General features: G+C 49.1%; 1 protein-coding gene across 2 annotated transcripts in view; it reads right to left on the bottom strand.

Annotated features, from left to right (window-relative positions):
- Positions 1-8,665: 8,665 nt before the first annotated feature.
- The window catches only part of SLC2A10 (solute carrier family 2 member 10), a 38,058-nt gene continuing 30,552 nt past the window's right edge, over positions 8,666-16,171 (bottom strand). Inside the window, exons 5-6 of one of the 2 annotated variants that reach the window (XR_001109790.2) lie at positions 9,235-9,384; positions 8,666-9,100 (exon numbers count right to left, since the gene is read on the bottom strand). Coding sequence is in view for 1 of the 2 variants with exons in the window: in XM_012467360.2 (XP_012322783.2) it covers positions 9,351-9,384 (34 nt within the window). In the remaining variant the exon portion in view is untranslated. Of the gene's footprint in view, positions 9,385-16,171 lie in introns of both variants that reach the window. The other variant, XM_012467360.2, reaches the window with a different exon arrangement.

Raw genomic sequence — 16,171 nt, 5'->3', positions numbered from 1 at the left:
AGGGTCTGCCGAGAGAAATGTGGGCAAACCACATTGACCAACCCAGGCCTCCTAAGGGCACTTGGGGTGATGCCAGCCCCAGGAAGGAGTCCTCAATAAAGATCCAAGGTGCTAACAAGAAGATGTCAATCCATTAACTTCACTTGAAGGGAAGGAAAAAAATGTCAATTACTGGTAACTTGAAACAAAAGAGTGGGAAATCACAAATGACAATCTTTTTAAGACAGCCCTGGGGCCACTTCCAGCCGACCCTGTGCATTAACCAAGCAGGGAGATTTTTCACTTGGCTGCTCCCTCCTGCGTCCTTAATAGCATAAAATAAAAAGATTTTAGATAAGATTTCATTCTGTGAATCAATTGGCAAACCACACTAGGCTTCACGGGGCATTCTGGTCTCAATCTAATGGAAATTATTATTTTTTCAAATGAGAATATCGATACTAAATTGGATCCCATAGCAGACAGCATATACAAAGGATTTTATTTCAGCTGCTTCTCTGGCTCCCACGGAGCTTTGCTTAAGTACCTGCCAGCCTCCCAGGGAAAGGGTGGGAGAATGTGGTGGGAGAACAAAATCCCAAATCCTTGCTGTGACGGAATAGCCAGAAAGTTCTGGCCCCGCATTAGTTTTCCTGGTTTTTCGCATTGGTCTTTGTTCTGTTCCTCAGACACCAAGCTCAGCCTGGGCCTCTGTGCCTGTAGTTACTTCTGCCTGGGATGCTTCCTCTCATTTCCCTGCTCTTGGCTTTCCCCTCTGCAGATGACAACTCTCTGGTTAAAAATCACTTGCTCAGTGAAGCTGGGCTTGACCACAACCCTGTCCTGTTATTCATGCCATCAGCATCCTTCACAAACCATGGCGACTATAACTACATAATAATTTATTTAATGTTTCCACTGCGTCTGCATAGACAGGAGGACATCTATGTACTAGTTCATTGCAATCTCCACTTGGCAGTGGCCAGTTGTTCTAATCAGGAACATGTTCTCTGGAGGTGACTGTCAGAAAGATCACACTCCAGAGGCAGTGTCCTCAATGGCACCACTAGCTTTATGCCAGGTCAACCCCAGAGGCTTCTCACTAATTGGCCCAAGGAGCATTAGACATGAGTGGTCATGGGCGGAAGTCAGGGCTGATGCTTGGCAAAGGGGATGTGAGAGATGCACCGTTTTCAGTGGCAGCAGTGCTTTTGAAGACAAGTGGACGGGGGGAACGTCTTAGAGCTGCTCCCTGCCCTTGCGGGAGCCCCGGAGTTTAAGAATCGAGGGCTGCACCGTCTCATGCAGTTGCCACAAGTCACACTGTTGTTATCTTGACTTCAATGTCAATTAACTAAAATTAAATGGCTACTTCAGCTCCTCAGTCACACTAGCCGCATTTCAAGGGCTCCATTGGCACGTGTGGCTGGTGGCTACCACATGGCACGGCGCCCAATAGAACGTTCCATTACCATAGAGAGGGCTATGGGCCACAGCTGCTCTAGGGGATGGTGCCCTGGGTTGGATCCCTAAAAAACCCCATTCCTGACCACTGTGGGTGCTAGACAAATTCTACTGCTGCAGTACTGTGGCCTTTGCCCCTGGCAGCCCCTTATGCAAAGCATTTTCTGAGCCCCGGGAAGGCCTGAGATCTGGTGGTCCAGGAGATTCCAGATCGGCCTGTGGGGCTGTTTTCCTCTGCCTGTTAATAAATTGTGGTTGGATGTGGTCTGAGAGGTGCCTTCATCAAAACCTGGATGCCAGCTACCAGCTACTCCATTTATTCTTGTAGTTATTTAACAAACATTTATCGAGTACCTACTATGTGCCAGACACCTTTTTGAGTGTTGGGAACACAGCAGAGCACAAGGCATACAAGTACTTGCTCTCATGGAGATTACATTTTGTGGTACTGGTGGGTGGGACAGACACCCAGAAAACAAACAAATGAATTAGATGTTGTCGGAGAGCGATAAACATCATGAAGAAAATCAGGCAGCATGCCAGAATACAGGGCGGCTTGGCGCGCAGGGGTAGTGAGCACTTGATGGAACAGAGGGGCCATCCACAGCAAAATCACTGTCCGTGATGCTGGAATTCCAGCATTCCAAGGCTCTCTCTCTACTGTCCCTCGATTCCAAGGCTCTCTACAGTCCCTCGATTCCCAGACCTCCAGATGTCTACACCGTAAGGAAGTTCCACCGGGGACGTTCCTTTGCCTGGCTCTTCTACTAACTTTCCTTGTGACCTCAGCAAAGTCATTGACCCAGCTTGGGTCTCCCTCTGTTTTCCCATGTACAAATTGCAGGCTTTGGACCTGCTGACTTTCAAACTGTGAGCTGTGACCCCTTAAGTAGGTTGTGCAGTTAAGTTGACAAGTGGCGGCCATCATTTTGTAGAGAAAAGGAAAAAGAACCAACAGAAAATAGAGTATATTGCACAGAGGAAGATATGGTTTCCTGTACCTTTCACGTGTGTGTGTACGTGGCGTGCACAGGTACTGGGTCGCTGTGTCAGCTGTATTTCTTCTTGTGAGCTGCTGTCAAAAGATCGGAAAGCTCTGCTCTGTATCACCTCCTGGGCCTTCTGATTTGAATATACTCCGAATCTGTTCTTAACCCGTGGGACCAGACAATTTAACAACATACTCACGAACAGAGTGGAAATTGAATCAGGGAGTGTGCTCTGAGCAGACGTCGCTTACATTTTTATTATTCCCTATATGCGAAAATCACATTAAGGCTACATTTAAAAACCTGTAATATTGCATGGAGGCCTGGTATTTCCTGGGGATCTGTTCCGACACTTCCACTCACCACGGTCTGAAACTCCAAAATCCCACCTTGGGAGTGCGAACTCTCCGTCTTTCTTCACTCCCGTTCTCTCACTCCGTGGGTTCTTCTTCTTGTTCTCATTCATTCATTTGTTCATCCACTCATTCATTCATTTACTTTTTGAACATTTATTTCTTGAGTCCCTGCTGTGGACCAAACACCATTTTGGGTGCTGGGAACAAGTACCAAGACCCTGTTATTATGGAGCTCACGGTTGGGTGGGTGAGGGGTGTGTCTGATGGGGCTGAGACAGATAAACAAGAGGTCAGATGGTGGCAACCTTCAAAGGTGATGGAAGTCATAAAAGAAACAGGAAGGTGGAAGAGAGGATGCAGGAGGCATCTGAGTTGGAGAAGCCAGCTTAGCCGTTAACCTGGGCTTTCTCAGAGTGACCTGAGGACAGATGCTATCAGCTGCTCACGTGTCTGGCACCATGGACCCTGAGTGCATGCTATACTGAGTCAACATGAGGCTCAGGCTATGGTTCCCAGCCCTGCAATTCCACTTTCCTGCACCCAGATAAATGGTTAGACCCATTTGAGAGGGAGCCCAGTGGTCCCCACTAATCAACAAACCAAGGAGTTGGCCCTCCTGTCCCCAGCACTCACAGCCCTGCCCAAAGGTACTGAGAACCAGAACATCTCAGCAAACAGAGTGTCTGGGGCTTGCGAAAGCCCAGATTGCCGGATCGACCCCAGCACCTGTGCTTCCCGGTCTTTCCATGTGCCACGCCCTCAGGGTGTTCCAACCTGCCTTTCCAGCAAGGTGCTGGGGTGTGTGGAAGCTGCTGGTCTGAGAACCACTGATCAGCATTGACCCGGAGGCTGGCTGGTGGAGGCAGCGCCTGGCAGGTCCAGCAGTGGTGCAGCCCACTTACGTTGACCACTTTTGCTAGGTCTCTTGTCTCCCAGCAGCTTCTTGGTCACTTACTATGAACCAAATGCTCAGCCAGGGCTGGGGGTCCCCACCTTTGGAGGGCCACTGGGGTTCAAGCCAGTGCTGGGGAGTTTGAGACACCCAGGGCTGCTGAGACTGTCTCAGGGAGGACACACATCCCCGGTGGCTCAGCATGGCTTCATCTCCAGTGGGGCTCAGCTTCCAGCAGGCACCAGCACCCCTAGGAAAGTGGGACTCCGAAAGTCCTTGGGAATTGTCTTTGGAGCTGGGTCCATTCACAGACGGCTGCCATCCGTGGGGAAGGAGGGACATGGGTCACAGGAGAGCATGGTGTATGGTTGTTAAAATTGATCACTAAGCCTGAAAGATTGAGTTCAAATCCCGATCTCCTCACTTCGTGGTAGTGTGACCTTGTGAAGTTCACTTAACCTCTATGAGCCTCAGTCTCCTCATCTGTAGCGCTGGGAAACATAGCCAGTATTTTCAGTGTTAGCCATCCTTTCATGGGTCATCGAGTCTGTCCCAGGCTCTGGTGTTGGGCACACAACAGGGAACAAAGCAGACCAAGAGCTGCTGCTCTCGGGAGACTGCTTTCTAGGAGGGAAGAGGGGACAGCTTTTAAACAGGAAGAGTAAATTAGATGGCATATTCAAAGGAGATAAGTGCTATGAATGTGGAAAACATTCCGGAATGAACAGCCCAGTTTCTTCAACAGATACACTGCAAGGAGAAAAATAGAAGACGATTTTAAAAAGATGTAAGGGACAGCTCAACTCTCATAAACAACCTTGTTTGGATCCTAGTTTGAACAAATCAAGACGAAAACAAGTTGAGAGAATGAAGGACATCTGATGTGGACTGGAATTCTGGTAACACTAAGGAATGATTGGTAATTTTTGAAGTAATGATAATGGTATTGAGGTTATGTTGGGAAAAAATCCTGATTTTGGTGACATTTACAAAACGTTCACAAATGAAATGAGGTAGTGTCCCGGATCTGTTTCAAAACCTCCAGTGGGGCAGAAATCAGTGAAGCCAGATGGACTGTACGTGGAGCTGCGGGGTGAGTGTGTGGGGTTGATCTTACTGTCCTCTCTACTTTTGTTTGGATTGATAATAAAACATTTACAGAGAAATCAAAGTCCTGCTCTGGCTTCACGTGTCACTCAGAGTAAAGCGTGGTCCTCTCGGCGGCCCCCACAGCCCTGTGAGGTCTGCTCCCCAACTTCCTCTTTATCCAACCCACCCCTGCTCACCCCTGCTCACCCAGCACCCACCAATTATTGGCCTTCTTGTGCCTCCCGAACCACCCAGGCTCACCTCCTGGGGGCTTTGTACCTGCTGTTCTCTCTCCCCTCCCCCACAGCTGCCCTCGCTCCCTCCAAAAATTCAAGCCTCTGCTCAAATGTCACCTCTCAGTGACACCTTCCCTGAGTGCCCCACTTAAAATCCAAACCCCATTTAGTGCCCTTCTCCGGGTTCCCTGCTTTCATTTCTCCACAGCACTTCTACCCTTATAATAGACTGTACTACATCCTTTACTGAATGTTTTGTTTGTGGCCCTCACTAGAATGTCAGCTCCATCATGATGGGGATTTTTTGTGTTTTTATTCCCTGCTACATCCTTTGCATCTAGAAAAATGACTGGCACATAGTGGGTGCTCAAAAAATCTGTTGAAGGAATGAATAAATGCAGACAGAGACACTGATGAAGGTCTTACTAAAAGGAATACTCAGAAAGGCCTGCAGAGGGTCTCTGGACAATGGGATCACGGGGAACCCCTGTTCTCTTCTTTGTACTTTTTTATATTTTTACACGTTTCTATAGTGACTGGTAATTATTTTTGCAATCTGAAAGAGCAAACAATGATATTTTAAATAAATTTCAAGGGTTCCCATTTTTACTGGAATGAAATTGACTCTTTATCCTCCTCTGGCACCATCCCTCTTTATCCTGACTAGCAAAAGAGAAGCAGAAAGTGCTCCTTCCTCCTGCCTGCTGAATGCTGGGCCCTCGGGAGGGGGCATATGTTAGTATGTTCTCATTCTGCTATAAAGAAATACCCAAGATGGGGTAATTTATAAAGAAAGAGGTTTAGTTGACTCACAGTTCTGCTTGGCTGGAGAGGTCTCAGGAACCTTACAATCATGGTAAAAGGGGAAGCAGGCACGTTTTACATGGTGGCAGGAGAGAGAGAGTGAGACTTTGAAGGAGAAACTGTCAAAGACTTATAGAATCATCAAATCTTGTGAGAACTCACTATCATGAGAACAGCAGGGAGAAACTGCCCCCATGATCCAGTGACCTCCCTCCATTGACACATGGGTATTATACACAGAGCTGAATCATATCAAGCAGGGAGCAGGGGCAGCAGGCCTAAGCATGATCCTTCCTTCTCTGATGCTGCATATGGCACCACCACCTGCCCAAAGGTCCAGGAAGGAGTCTTGCAGGCATCTGAGATCCCTCATGTCCCCCTCATCCCATGTTCCATCCCTCACCCAATCCTGGGGGAGTCTTGTTCCAAAATAGGCCTTTCCCCTTTCTCATGTGACTTTCCAATGTGCCACACATGTCCCTGCAGATCCGGCAGACTCCTGGTGGTCATCCAGGTCCCCGTCCCAATGTCCCCTCCTTTGAGAGGCCCCCAAGGGACACCACCCAGATCTCCCTCCCCACCACTGTGTATTGCCCCATCTGAAATGACCCTGGGTGGGGTCCATCTTCCCCAGCCAGAGCACAGACCCGGTTGGTCTCCTTGCTTGTCACAGCCTCCCACACCCGGGGGCTCACAACCCATCTGCTGAATGGATGGGTGCTGATGTGTTGGGAGGTTTGTCCCCTCCAAATCTCGTGTTGAAATGTGATTCCCATGTTGGGGGTGGGTCCCTCAGGAATAGTTTAGCGCCACCCCCTTGGTGAAGAGTGAGTTCTCCCTCAGGTAGTTCATGCCACATCTGGTGGTTTAAGAGCCTGGGACGTCCCCTTTTTGCTCTCTCCCTCACCATGTGATGCGCCTGCCTGCCTTTGCCTTCCGCCATGATTGGAAGCTTCCTGAGGCCTCCCCAGAAACAGATGCCTGTGCCATGCTTGTACAGCCTGCAGAACCACCAGCCAATGAAACCTCTTTTCTCTGTAAATTACCCAGCCTCAGGTGTTTCTTTACAGCAATTGAAAAAACAGCCTAATATACACATGCCCCGACTCCGAAGCGGTTACCAGGGACTGAGGATGACATGGGCTTGTCCGACATAGGGAAAAGCTTCTGATAGGATGTCAAGTGAAAATCCAGGCTGCAAAATCTATGTGTACAGGCTGACGGCCCCTGTGTTGGAAAACAAAAACAAAGTCAACAACGTTGTCTGGGGAAAAGGAAGAAAGTATTCACTATCTAAATGTTCAACTGTCCCTGGCGGTGAGATTCTGGACAATGTAGGTTTCTTTGTTCTGCTTTTTGGGGCTTTCCACAGTTTTCTTTAAGGCACACTTACTCCCTTTATGATGAAAAAGAGGGAACTAGGAGGCAAAGGAATCCTTGCGCCCTCTGCTGTTCATCATCTGCTACTGCAATGCACCTCCCAGGATCTGCCCGAAGTGGTGCGTAGGGGTGACAGGTGTCCTCCCATCCCCTAAATTTCAAAGGAATGGATGTCAAAGGTGATCATGACAGACTCTCCCATCCCCGGAGAGTCTTTTCAAATTCCCCTGAATCCCCTCATCCTCTGCAGAAGACCCCCAGAGCTCCACTCCCACACCCCCGTCAACTCCCCCTCACCCTGAGTCCCCATCCCTCCTAACTCCTCCGTTTCCCGTCCCTTGATGAGTTCTAGGAGTAGGAGGGGCATTAGGACAACAGAGTCAGGCCTCTGGGTTGAAATCCAGTGTGTCCTTGGACATGTCATTTAACTGCCCAGGACCTCAGTCTCCTCATCCATACACTGGGACAGTAAGAAGTCAGACTTTCTCAGCCTCAGTGCTGCTGACATCCTGGCTGGATCACTCGTTGTTACCTGGGCTTGTTTTGTGCATTGTAGAAAGTTTAGCAGCATCCCTGGCCGCTACCCACACCATGCCCAGCACCGCCAGCCAAAACTGTCTCCAGACATTGCCAAGTGTCCCCTGGGGCACAAACTCGCCCGTGGGTGAGACCACGGCAAGCCTGGTTTCCATCATTACACCTCGCGTCGTGCTACAGTTTTCTGCTGTTAGAAGGTGCTCAGAAAATACCAACTGAAGAATTTAGGGATAATCTGCTCTGAAAACAAAAAGGAGGAAGGAAGAGCAGGGATTGAAAGGGTGGCCTGACGCTCTCCTCCCCCGCGTCTCCCACCCCAGCTAGCTGCTGCCTGCAGGCGAGGTCAGTTACAACTTGGCCTCATCAGTGTCGCCCTGCCCTTGCCTGAGCAGGCCCCAGGCTGCAGAGGTGGGACGGGCCTCCCAGGCCCCCTTCGCACTGGGCCTGTTGTGCTTGGCCCTGCCTGCCGTCTCCACCGAGAGGAGAACGTATTCAATTAACCTACAAAAACAATAGCAAAAAGGGTCAGATTGATTGTGAAAGAGAAAAGGTGCTGAAAGATTCTGGCAAACAGGCCCCCAGTGGGGGTGGACAAGGGCAGGCAAAGAGCTTGGCTAAAGTGGGAGAAACCTCAGCAGCGTGGAGGCACTGGTGTCCCCTTGAGGGGACAAGGCCAGCTAGGAAAACAGACTGACTCCATTCCTTGGCCTGTGGGCCTCCCATTCGAGAGTGTGGAGGCAAGGAAAACACAGCCGCAGCCAGGTCTCCCGGTTTTCTGGGCTGGCTGGAGGGGGGCACAGAGAAGCTCAGGAAGTGCTTGCGGCCCTGGGGGTCTTGCTGGGGCTGGGGCGGGAGTGGATTCTTACCTCCTCAGTTCCTGGAGAGAGATCTTCCTATCCCCAAAGCCTAGAACTCAGGGAGCCAGAGATTAGCATAGAGGAGGGCTCTGCTAGGCAGTCTCTCTGTGGCTGGAGCTAAGGCCCCTGCCCTGTGGCCCTCCCCTGGGGAGAGTGGCCTCTGCTGTCAGCAAAGATCCTCAGGTACTAGGGGCCAGGCACTGTGCCAAGCACTCTATACACTTTACCCTAATTCATCCTCCCGATCCCACTCTGTGATAGCCTCTAGCTATCTGTTTATGTGCACATAGTAGGTACGCATATTTGTTGAGCACTTACCAGTGCCAGGTTCTATGCTTGGTGGCAGAAACTCAATGATGAGAAAAAACAGATGTGGGAATGCAGAACAGCTGTCAGGCTCCTACGTCACGAGTGGGAATGTAAAATGGTGCACCCACTCTGGAAAACGGCATGGCAGTTTCCCACGATGTTAAACACACACTTGTACAACCCTGCAATCCCACTCCTGGTGTGTAACCTACAGAAATGAAGACCTTTGTTCATGCAAAAACCGGTACATGCAGGGCTACAGCAGCTTATTCCCAATCACCAAGAACTAGAAACAACCCGAATCCCCTCACCTGGGCAATGGCTCATTCAGAGATAAATTACCTACGAGTCAGCAATAGAAAGAGCAGACCATCTATGGACGGACAACGCGGATGAACCTCAGAAGCATTCTGCTGCGAGAAAGAAACCCGTCCCCACGGCTGCAAGCGATGTGTCTTTTACATGACGTCCCGTTGAATAGAAAAGGCACAACTGCAGGGGAGAGATCAGACCCATGATTGACAATGGGTGGGGTGGGAGAAGGGCCTCACCATCCAGGGGCCACTGGAAGGCGTTTTTGGAGATGATGGAATTGCTCTGTGTCTTGATTCTGGTGATGGTTGCGTGACTCTGTGCATTTATCAAAGCTCATAGAACTGTGCTCCAAAACATGAATGTTACTGTGTGTGAATTAAACATAAATTAAAAAACAGAGGTTGGGCGCGGTGGCTCATACCTGTAATCCCAGCGCTTTGGGAGGCTGAGGCGGGCGGATCACCTGAGGTTGGGAGTTCAAGAGCAGCCTGACTAATATGGAGAAACCCTGTTTCTACTAAAAATACAAAATTAGCCGGGAGTGGTGGTGCATGCCTGTAATCCCAGCTACTCAGGAGGCTGAGGCAGGAGAATGGCTTGAACCCGAGAGGTGGAGGTTGTGGTGAGCTGAGATCATGCCATTGCACTCCAGCCTGGGCAATAAGCGAAACTCTGTCTTAAAAAAAAAAAAGAACAGATGTGAACCCTGCTATTGTGGAGATTATGTTTCAATATATAAAGAGGAAATAAACAAATAGGCAAACATATATACACTTAGTGAGGTGGGAGGGATATGGAGAAGCATAAAAGGAACAGAAGAGGTTGGGTGGGGTGGAAATCTAGGTGAGCAATCAGGGTGGGCCTCACCGAGGAGGTGACATTTCAGTAGCAGTCAGAAGGAAGCAAAAGAAGGAGCCATGTGGATACCTGGAGAAGACGGTTCCAGGCAGAAGGCAGGAGCTTGCTTGGTGTGCTTAAGGAACAGCAAGGAGGCCACGGTGGCTGGAGCAGAGTGGGGAGTGCAGGGAACTGAAATGGGGTCAGAAAGTACCAGGAAGCCAGATCTCCGAGAGCCTCCAAGGCCATGGTAGTTTCAGTTCTTGCTCTGAGTGAGGTGAGAGCTGTGGGAGCTGAGCAGAGGAGGGCCGTGATGTATTTATTTATTTTAGCAACTGCTCTGGTGCTGTGTGTGAGGTGCCGACTGTCAGGGGTGAGGCAGAGGCAGGGACCAGCGAGGAGGCAGCTGCCACACCGAGGCGGGATGCGACGCGGGCCTGGACCAGCGTGGGCGTGATGGAGGTGGTGAGAAGTGGTCTCATGGTGCCTGCAATTGGAGGTAGAACCCACAGGTTTTTCAGGCTGATTGAAGGTGAGGCATGCGTGAACGAGAGTTCGAGAGGATAACTTCAGTATTTGGGGCTCAGTTTCTGGAGGAATGGGCGCTGTCATGTACAAAGATGGGGAAGGTGGCTGGAGAAATAGATTTGAGGAGAAAACCAGGAGTTATTTTATTATCATCAATTTAGCGATGAAGTCGCTCAGGTCCAAAGAGATCGACTCCCTTGCGCAAAGTCACCCAGCCAGTGTGGGATGGAGATGAAGTTGGAAACAGATTTGTCTGACCCCTGAGCTCTGTCCCCTCTGCAGGCTCCTAGACTAAGAAATGGCTGGGTTCAATGATACTCAAAATGGGGTCCCCTGAGCTTTAGAAATGCAGATTCTTGGATTCCACCCAAGGGGGCATTTGCCATGTGCTTGTGTTATTCTCATGGGCTTCGTGTCATCAAACGTGCTTTTAGCTGCACGTAATCTACCTTCTAAAAGAGGTTAATCTGCAAGTTTCCTAGAAAGTATATCATATAATAAGAAGTCCTTAATTCGGGCTGGGTGTGGTGGCTCACACCTGTAATCCCAGCACTTTGGGAGGCTGAGGCAGGAGCTTGCTTGGTGTGTTTAAGGAACAGCAAGGAGGCCATGGCGGCTGCAGCAGAGTGGGGAGAAAATGTGTACCTACTATGTGCATATTTGTTGGGCACCTACCAACAAATATGAATCACTTGAGGTCAGTAGTTGGAGGCCAGCCTGGCCAACATGGTAAAACCCCGTCTCTATTAAAAATACAAAAATTAACTGGGCATAGTGGTGGGCACCTGTAATCCCAGCTACTAAGAAGGCTGAGGCAGAAGAAGAGAATCGCTTGAGCCAGGGAGGCAGAGGCTGCAGTGAGCTGAGATCATGCCACTGCACTCCAGCCTGGGTGACAGAGTGAGACTCTGTCTCAAAAAAAAATACTGAATTTGATAATTCCAAGATTAATGGAATTAACCATCAGTTGGGCTGGTTAATCTGGCAACTCAATTATGTCAGACACAAAGATGGTGTCTCTACAATTCTCTTGGTCTTTCCCTTGTGATCACAAGATGGCTGCTGCAGCTCCAGACATTCTGACAACATCAAAAGATAAGACAAACAAAAGAAGTTTCTCAAGTGTCTCTATTTTATCACACACGTAAAAACTCTGTTTCAGAGGCTCCCAGGAGACATCCACTTGCGACACCAGGGCAGGTTCCTGCCTATAAACCAACTACTGGCAGAAGGGAATGACTTAGCTCAATCACAATTGATGCCCTGGAGCTGGGGCTGAAGCATCTCTCCATTGAGCACATTGTTATCTGCTGTGCACGGAGGAAATTGAGTATTCTCTTAGCCAAGGAGGGAAGCTGGCTTTCCAGCAGACCAGCAATCTGTCTGCCGCAGGCCGCTGCATATGCTTTTGTGTATTATCTTATGTGTGTATGTGTAATCTTATTGAATAAGATACTTACATCCTAGTCACAGACAAGCACTGCCGGAACTGATAGCAGAAGAGGTCAGAAAGAAATTATTAAGCTTGGATCCTTCTATCAGACCATATAAGTTACTGTTTTAAAATAAATCCCACCATCTCTGCTTGGCACTGTTAGGTTGCTGTGCATATGAGGCAGAGGTGTGAGTCGTAAAATTTAACCTTGTAAGAGTGACTTCAATCTCGGTAATTGCTTTAGGCTTTCTTTTCCTTCTTTCTCTCTCTCCTTTTCAGTCCTTCACTATAGAAAATCGTTCAGGCTTTTTTGCTATCTGAGAGACCCTACTTAATCCCACAACAGCCTGCAAGGTGGGTTTGATTGTTTCTGCTGCATGGATGAGAACCCAGGTCCACATGCAGCAGGGGCCCCCCGGCCAGTCCCCGCCCTCCACCAGCTCTCTCCTCCAAGGACCTACAGAGTGGACTCTCACCCTGATTCCACTATGGAGCATTCAGGAAGGGAATCCTGGTATTTCATTGACAAGGCTGGCAGACTGGACCAAGTTGGAACTAAGACTTGCCCTTGTCACTCACGGGGGACCCTCAAGACATTCCCCCGTCTCCTGTACACACTCAAAATTACATCCTCCAAGAAAAGCTGTGAAAACACATTTTAAATAGATGCCTGGCGCGCCCTCGTGTGTCTCCATGGTGTAATAACATTGTAAGGTTTTCAAAACAGGTTTAAAAATAACAATAATGATGGCTGCTGATATATATCGCGCACTGATGTGCCAAGCAATGTATAAAGAAATGTAAATGCACAGTTTCCGCTTTGATATAAAATTTTTCTGCTGAAGAAACTATATATGACCATGGTTAAAAAAAAAAATTACACAGGGCACAAAGGTTTACAGCAAAGTTATCTTCTCCCAATCCTACCCAAAAAAATTCACACAGGGTTCGGGCGCAGTGGCTCACGACTGTAATCCCAGCACTTTGGGAGGCCAAGGCGGGTGAATCACCTGAGGTCAGGAGTTCAAGACCAGCCTGGCCAACATGGTGAAACACTGTTTCTACTAAAAATACAAAAATTAGCCAGGCTTGGTGGCGCGCACCTGTTGTCCCACCTATTTGGGAGGCTGAAGCAGAAGAATCGATTGAACCCAGGAGGCAGAAGTTGCAGTGAGCCGAGATCGTGCCACTGCACTCCAGCCTGGGTGACAGAGGGAGACTCCATTAAAAAAAAAAAAAAATCACACAGGACACAAAGGTTTACAGCAAAGTCATCTCCCCCCGCTCTGTTCTGCCTGTGTGGGAATGGTGCACACTAATGTTGGACAGTGCACAACCTGCCCAACCTTTCACCACTGAAATGGATCCATGTGCAAATGTATCTGTGGGACAAATTCTTAGACTTGGAATTGCATGTGTTTGCAGCCCTCTACTGGGGGCACTTAGTACCACTTTGAATCACAGCACTGGCACTACTTGCACTGGCGGATGTTTTCCCCATTATTTCCTTCACTGGATAAACTACTATGAAGCACCTACTGGATACAGGGAACTTGACTTCGAGGTTCTCTTTGCTGGTAACATGAGGGTAGATAAGAGTTCAGACCTTACATCCTATTCTCTCAGCAATCCAGTACCAAAAGTTTTTCTTATGAGCTTTAAAACTTATTCCCAGGATCCAGTATCATTGTCTTTGATTGGCTTAGCTTTGGCCACACCCTCATCCCTGAACCAATCATTGTTGCTAGGATGGTGGGGATGGAGTGCTCTTATTGGCTAAATAGGAGATGGGCAGGGTCCCTGAGGAGAAGATCCACAGGAGCGGACCTTGGGGGCGAATGGAAGTGCATGGCGTCCAAGCAACAGATGCCCTTTTCTGTGACTCCACCCCTCACAGAAAGTCTATGGGACTCTCTGCCTTGTATGAGTGGTACTGTTAGAAAGTGGCAGGAACACGAAAAGAAAATGTGGGCATTTTCTGTATCTGAGTTGATGCAGGCTGGAGACAACAGCTGCCAGAGCTGCAAGGCGAACACCCTGAGAAGTGGAACCGCAGGATCCAGGCGCCTGTTGAAGGGATAAATGAACGCTATGGTGTGAGGATGGGACCTTTCTGTCTTCCGTTTGGCTGAAGCTCCAAACGCCAGGAGTAACCCACAGGTAGCAAGCACCTATCCCTCGACCTCTGCAGGAATTGCAAAAAGCAACGTAAAAAATTGATCTGTGACCTTAGCCCAGTGCTCAAGGAGGTTGGAGAAGCTGAAAGACAGAACTGGTTTTGATATGGTTTGGATTTGCGCCTCCACCCAAATCTCTCCTGTGTAATCCCAGTGTTGGAGGAGGGACCGGTGAGAGGTGATTGGATCGTGGGGACAGATTTCCCCTGCTATTCTGGTGATAGTGAGTGAGTTCTCATGAGATCTGGTTGTTTAGATGTGTGTAGTGCCTCCCACTTCTCTCTCTTCCTCCTGCCCCAGCCATGTGAACACGTGCCTTCCTCCCCTTTGCCTTGTACAGCCTGTGGAACCATGGGCCAGCTAAACTTCTTTTCTTTGTAAATTACCCAGTCTCAGGTATATTTTCATAGCAGTGTGAGAAAGGACTAATACAGGTTTGGAGACACGTCTTTGGAGAAACTATTAATACTTGGGGTCCTGTGGCATTTCCTTGCCATGAGCACCTCCAACGCTATGCTGGAGAAAAAGCCATTCCAACTCTTCACCAAATGCTGAGTCAGAGAGATGTGAGGAAACCACCCAAAGAGCTTGCCCTGTGTCTTCTGGAGAGACCAGGGCCAAACCTATGCCTGGGAATGGGCAGAAGTTAGGGACCATGGGCGCTCAGCCTCTGCAGAATAATGGATTAGTGCATCAGGAATGATGACCCCAGAGCAGGCCAAAGGTGTAAATTTCTTCCAGCAGGTTCTGAACCTCAGAGGCAGCCAGCCTGGGGTTATTTGGGATTCCCAGTGCAGGACTGCCTGAAAATGTGAGGGACCCAGATGGGGCTGCTGGACCACAGGATGCCCAGGACCCACGGGCACACTCAAGAGTGGCCGTCCAGAGGAGACACATCGCCTGCATCCCAGGAAGCAAACCTGGAGGTTGCCAGTGGGAGAAATGCCAAGAACCACCATCCCTCCCCTGGGACACACAAGCTAAGGGGAGAAGGAATTGGCTCTCTAAGCTCCGAAAGCACAGGGTCGCATCATCACAACAACAGCAAAGTAAAGCGACCCTGCCCCTCACCTCTTCAGAGCCCAAGGGGGCCTGGGGAGAAGAAATGAGAGTGGAGGAGTGGAGATGTGTAATATGAATGAAGTTAGGAGTTTTGACATGACTCAACATTTTAATGACTTAGACTGTTACGACACTCAGAAGTGACCTGGAAACGTTATTATTTTCATCATCACCATATCGTTATTTATCATGATCTAGGGGTGAGGGGAAGGGCCAAGGGATCGGCCTAATGGATCATTCAGGGCAGGTAAAGAACTATCCCACCAGGTGTGTCTGAATGGGAGGTGGGAGGGAAAACCAAGTTGCTACTTGCACCCCTCTAACTTCCAACTTCCACTCTTTCAACATACCGGACACAAAAGCCAGGTAAATGGCTTCAAAGATACAGCGATGACAGGGGGTGGGGGTGGTAGTTCTTGGTTCCCTACATTGCGTGGAACGAGGCTTTGAATCGGGTTTGAGAATGGGTGACACTGGAAGACTAGTAATCTCAGGTGCTGACCTGTGGGCCGGATTACAATTGTCTTCAAAAATTAACCCACGATGGGATCAGACAAGTTAGTATGGCCGTAGGTGCTGCAATGGAAGAAAGCTTTAAATGCTGTTCAGGTCATAAGACATGGGTCAAAAGGAGCAACGAAGAGTTGATGCGAGGCAAACATTTCATATCTCTGTCCAAGAGCTACCTGATCAGGTTTCAACCATCAGGGATGCAGTGAGAACTTACTGGGTCCCCAGCACTGTGCAGACACGATTCAAGGAAAAGGTAACCAACTCTGGCATCCAAGCGCAGGGCAGCAGCCAAGTTCTTCCCCCTTATGAGCTGACATCTGATTGACAGATGGCCCCAGAGAAAGCTTCTTGGATCACATCTCAGTAACCACTGGCCTAGCCTGTCAAATCCTGAGATTTAGGATGGCATATA

The sequence above is a fragment of the Aotus nancymaae genome, unplaced genomic scaffold, assembly GCF_030222135.1.
Source record: "Aotus nancymaae isolate 86718 unplaced genomic scaffold, 86718_ANA_hifiasm-v0.15.2.pri h1tg000029l, whole genome shotgun sequence".
In the NCBI taxonomy this organism is placed as follows: Eukaryota; Metazoa; Chordata; class Mammalia; order Primates; family Aotidae; genus Aotus; species Aotus nancymaae.
Note: the sequence above shows the minus strand (reverse complement) of the source record. Positions and strands in the feature narration are given on the sequence as shown.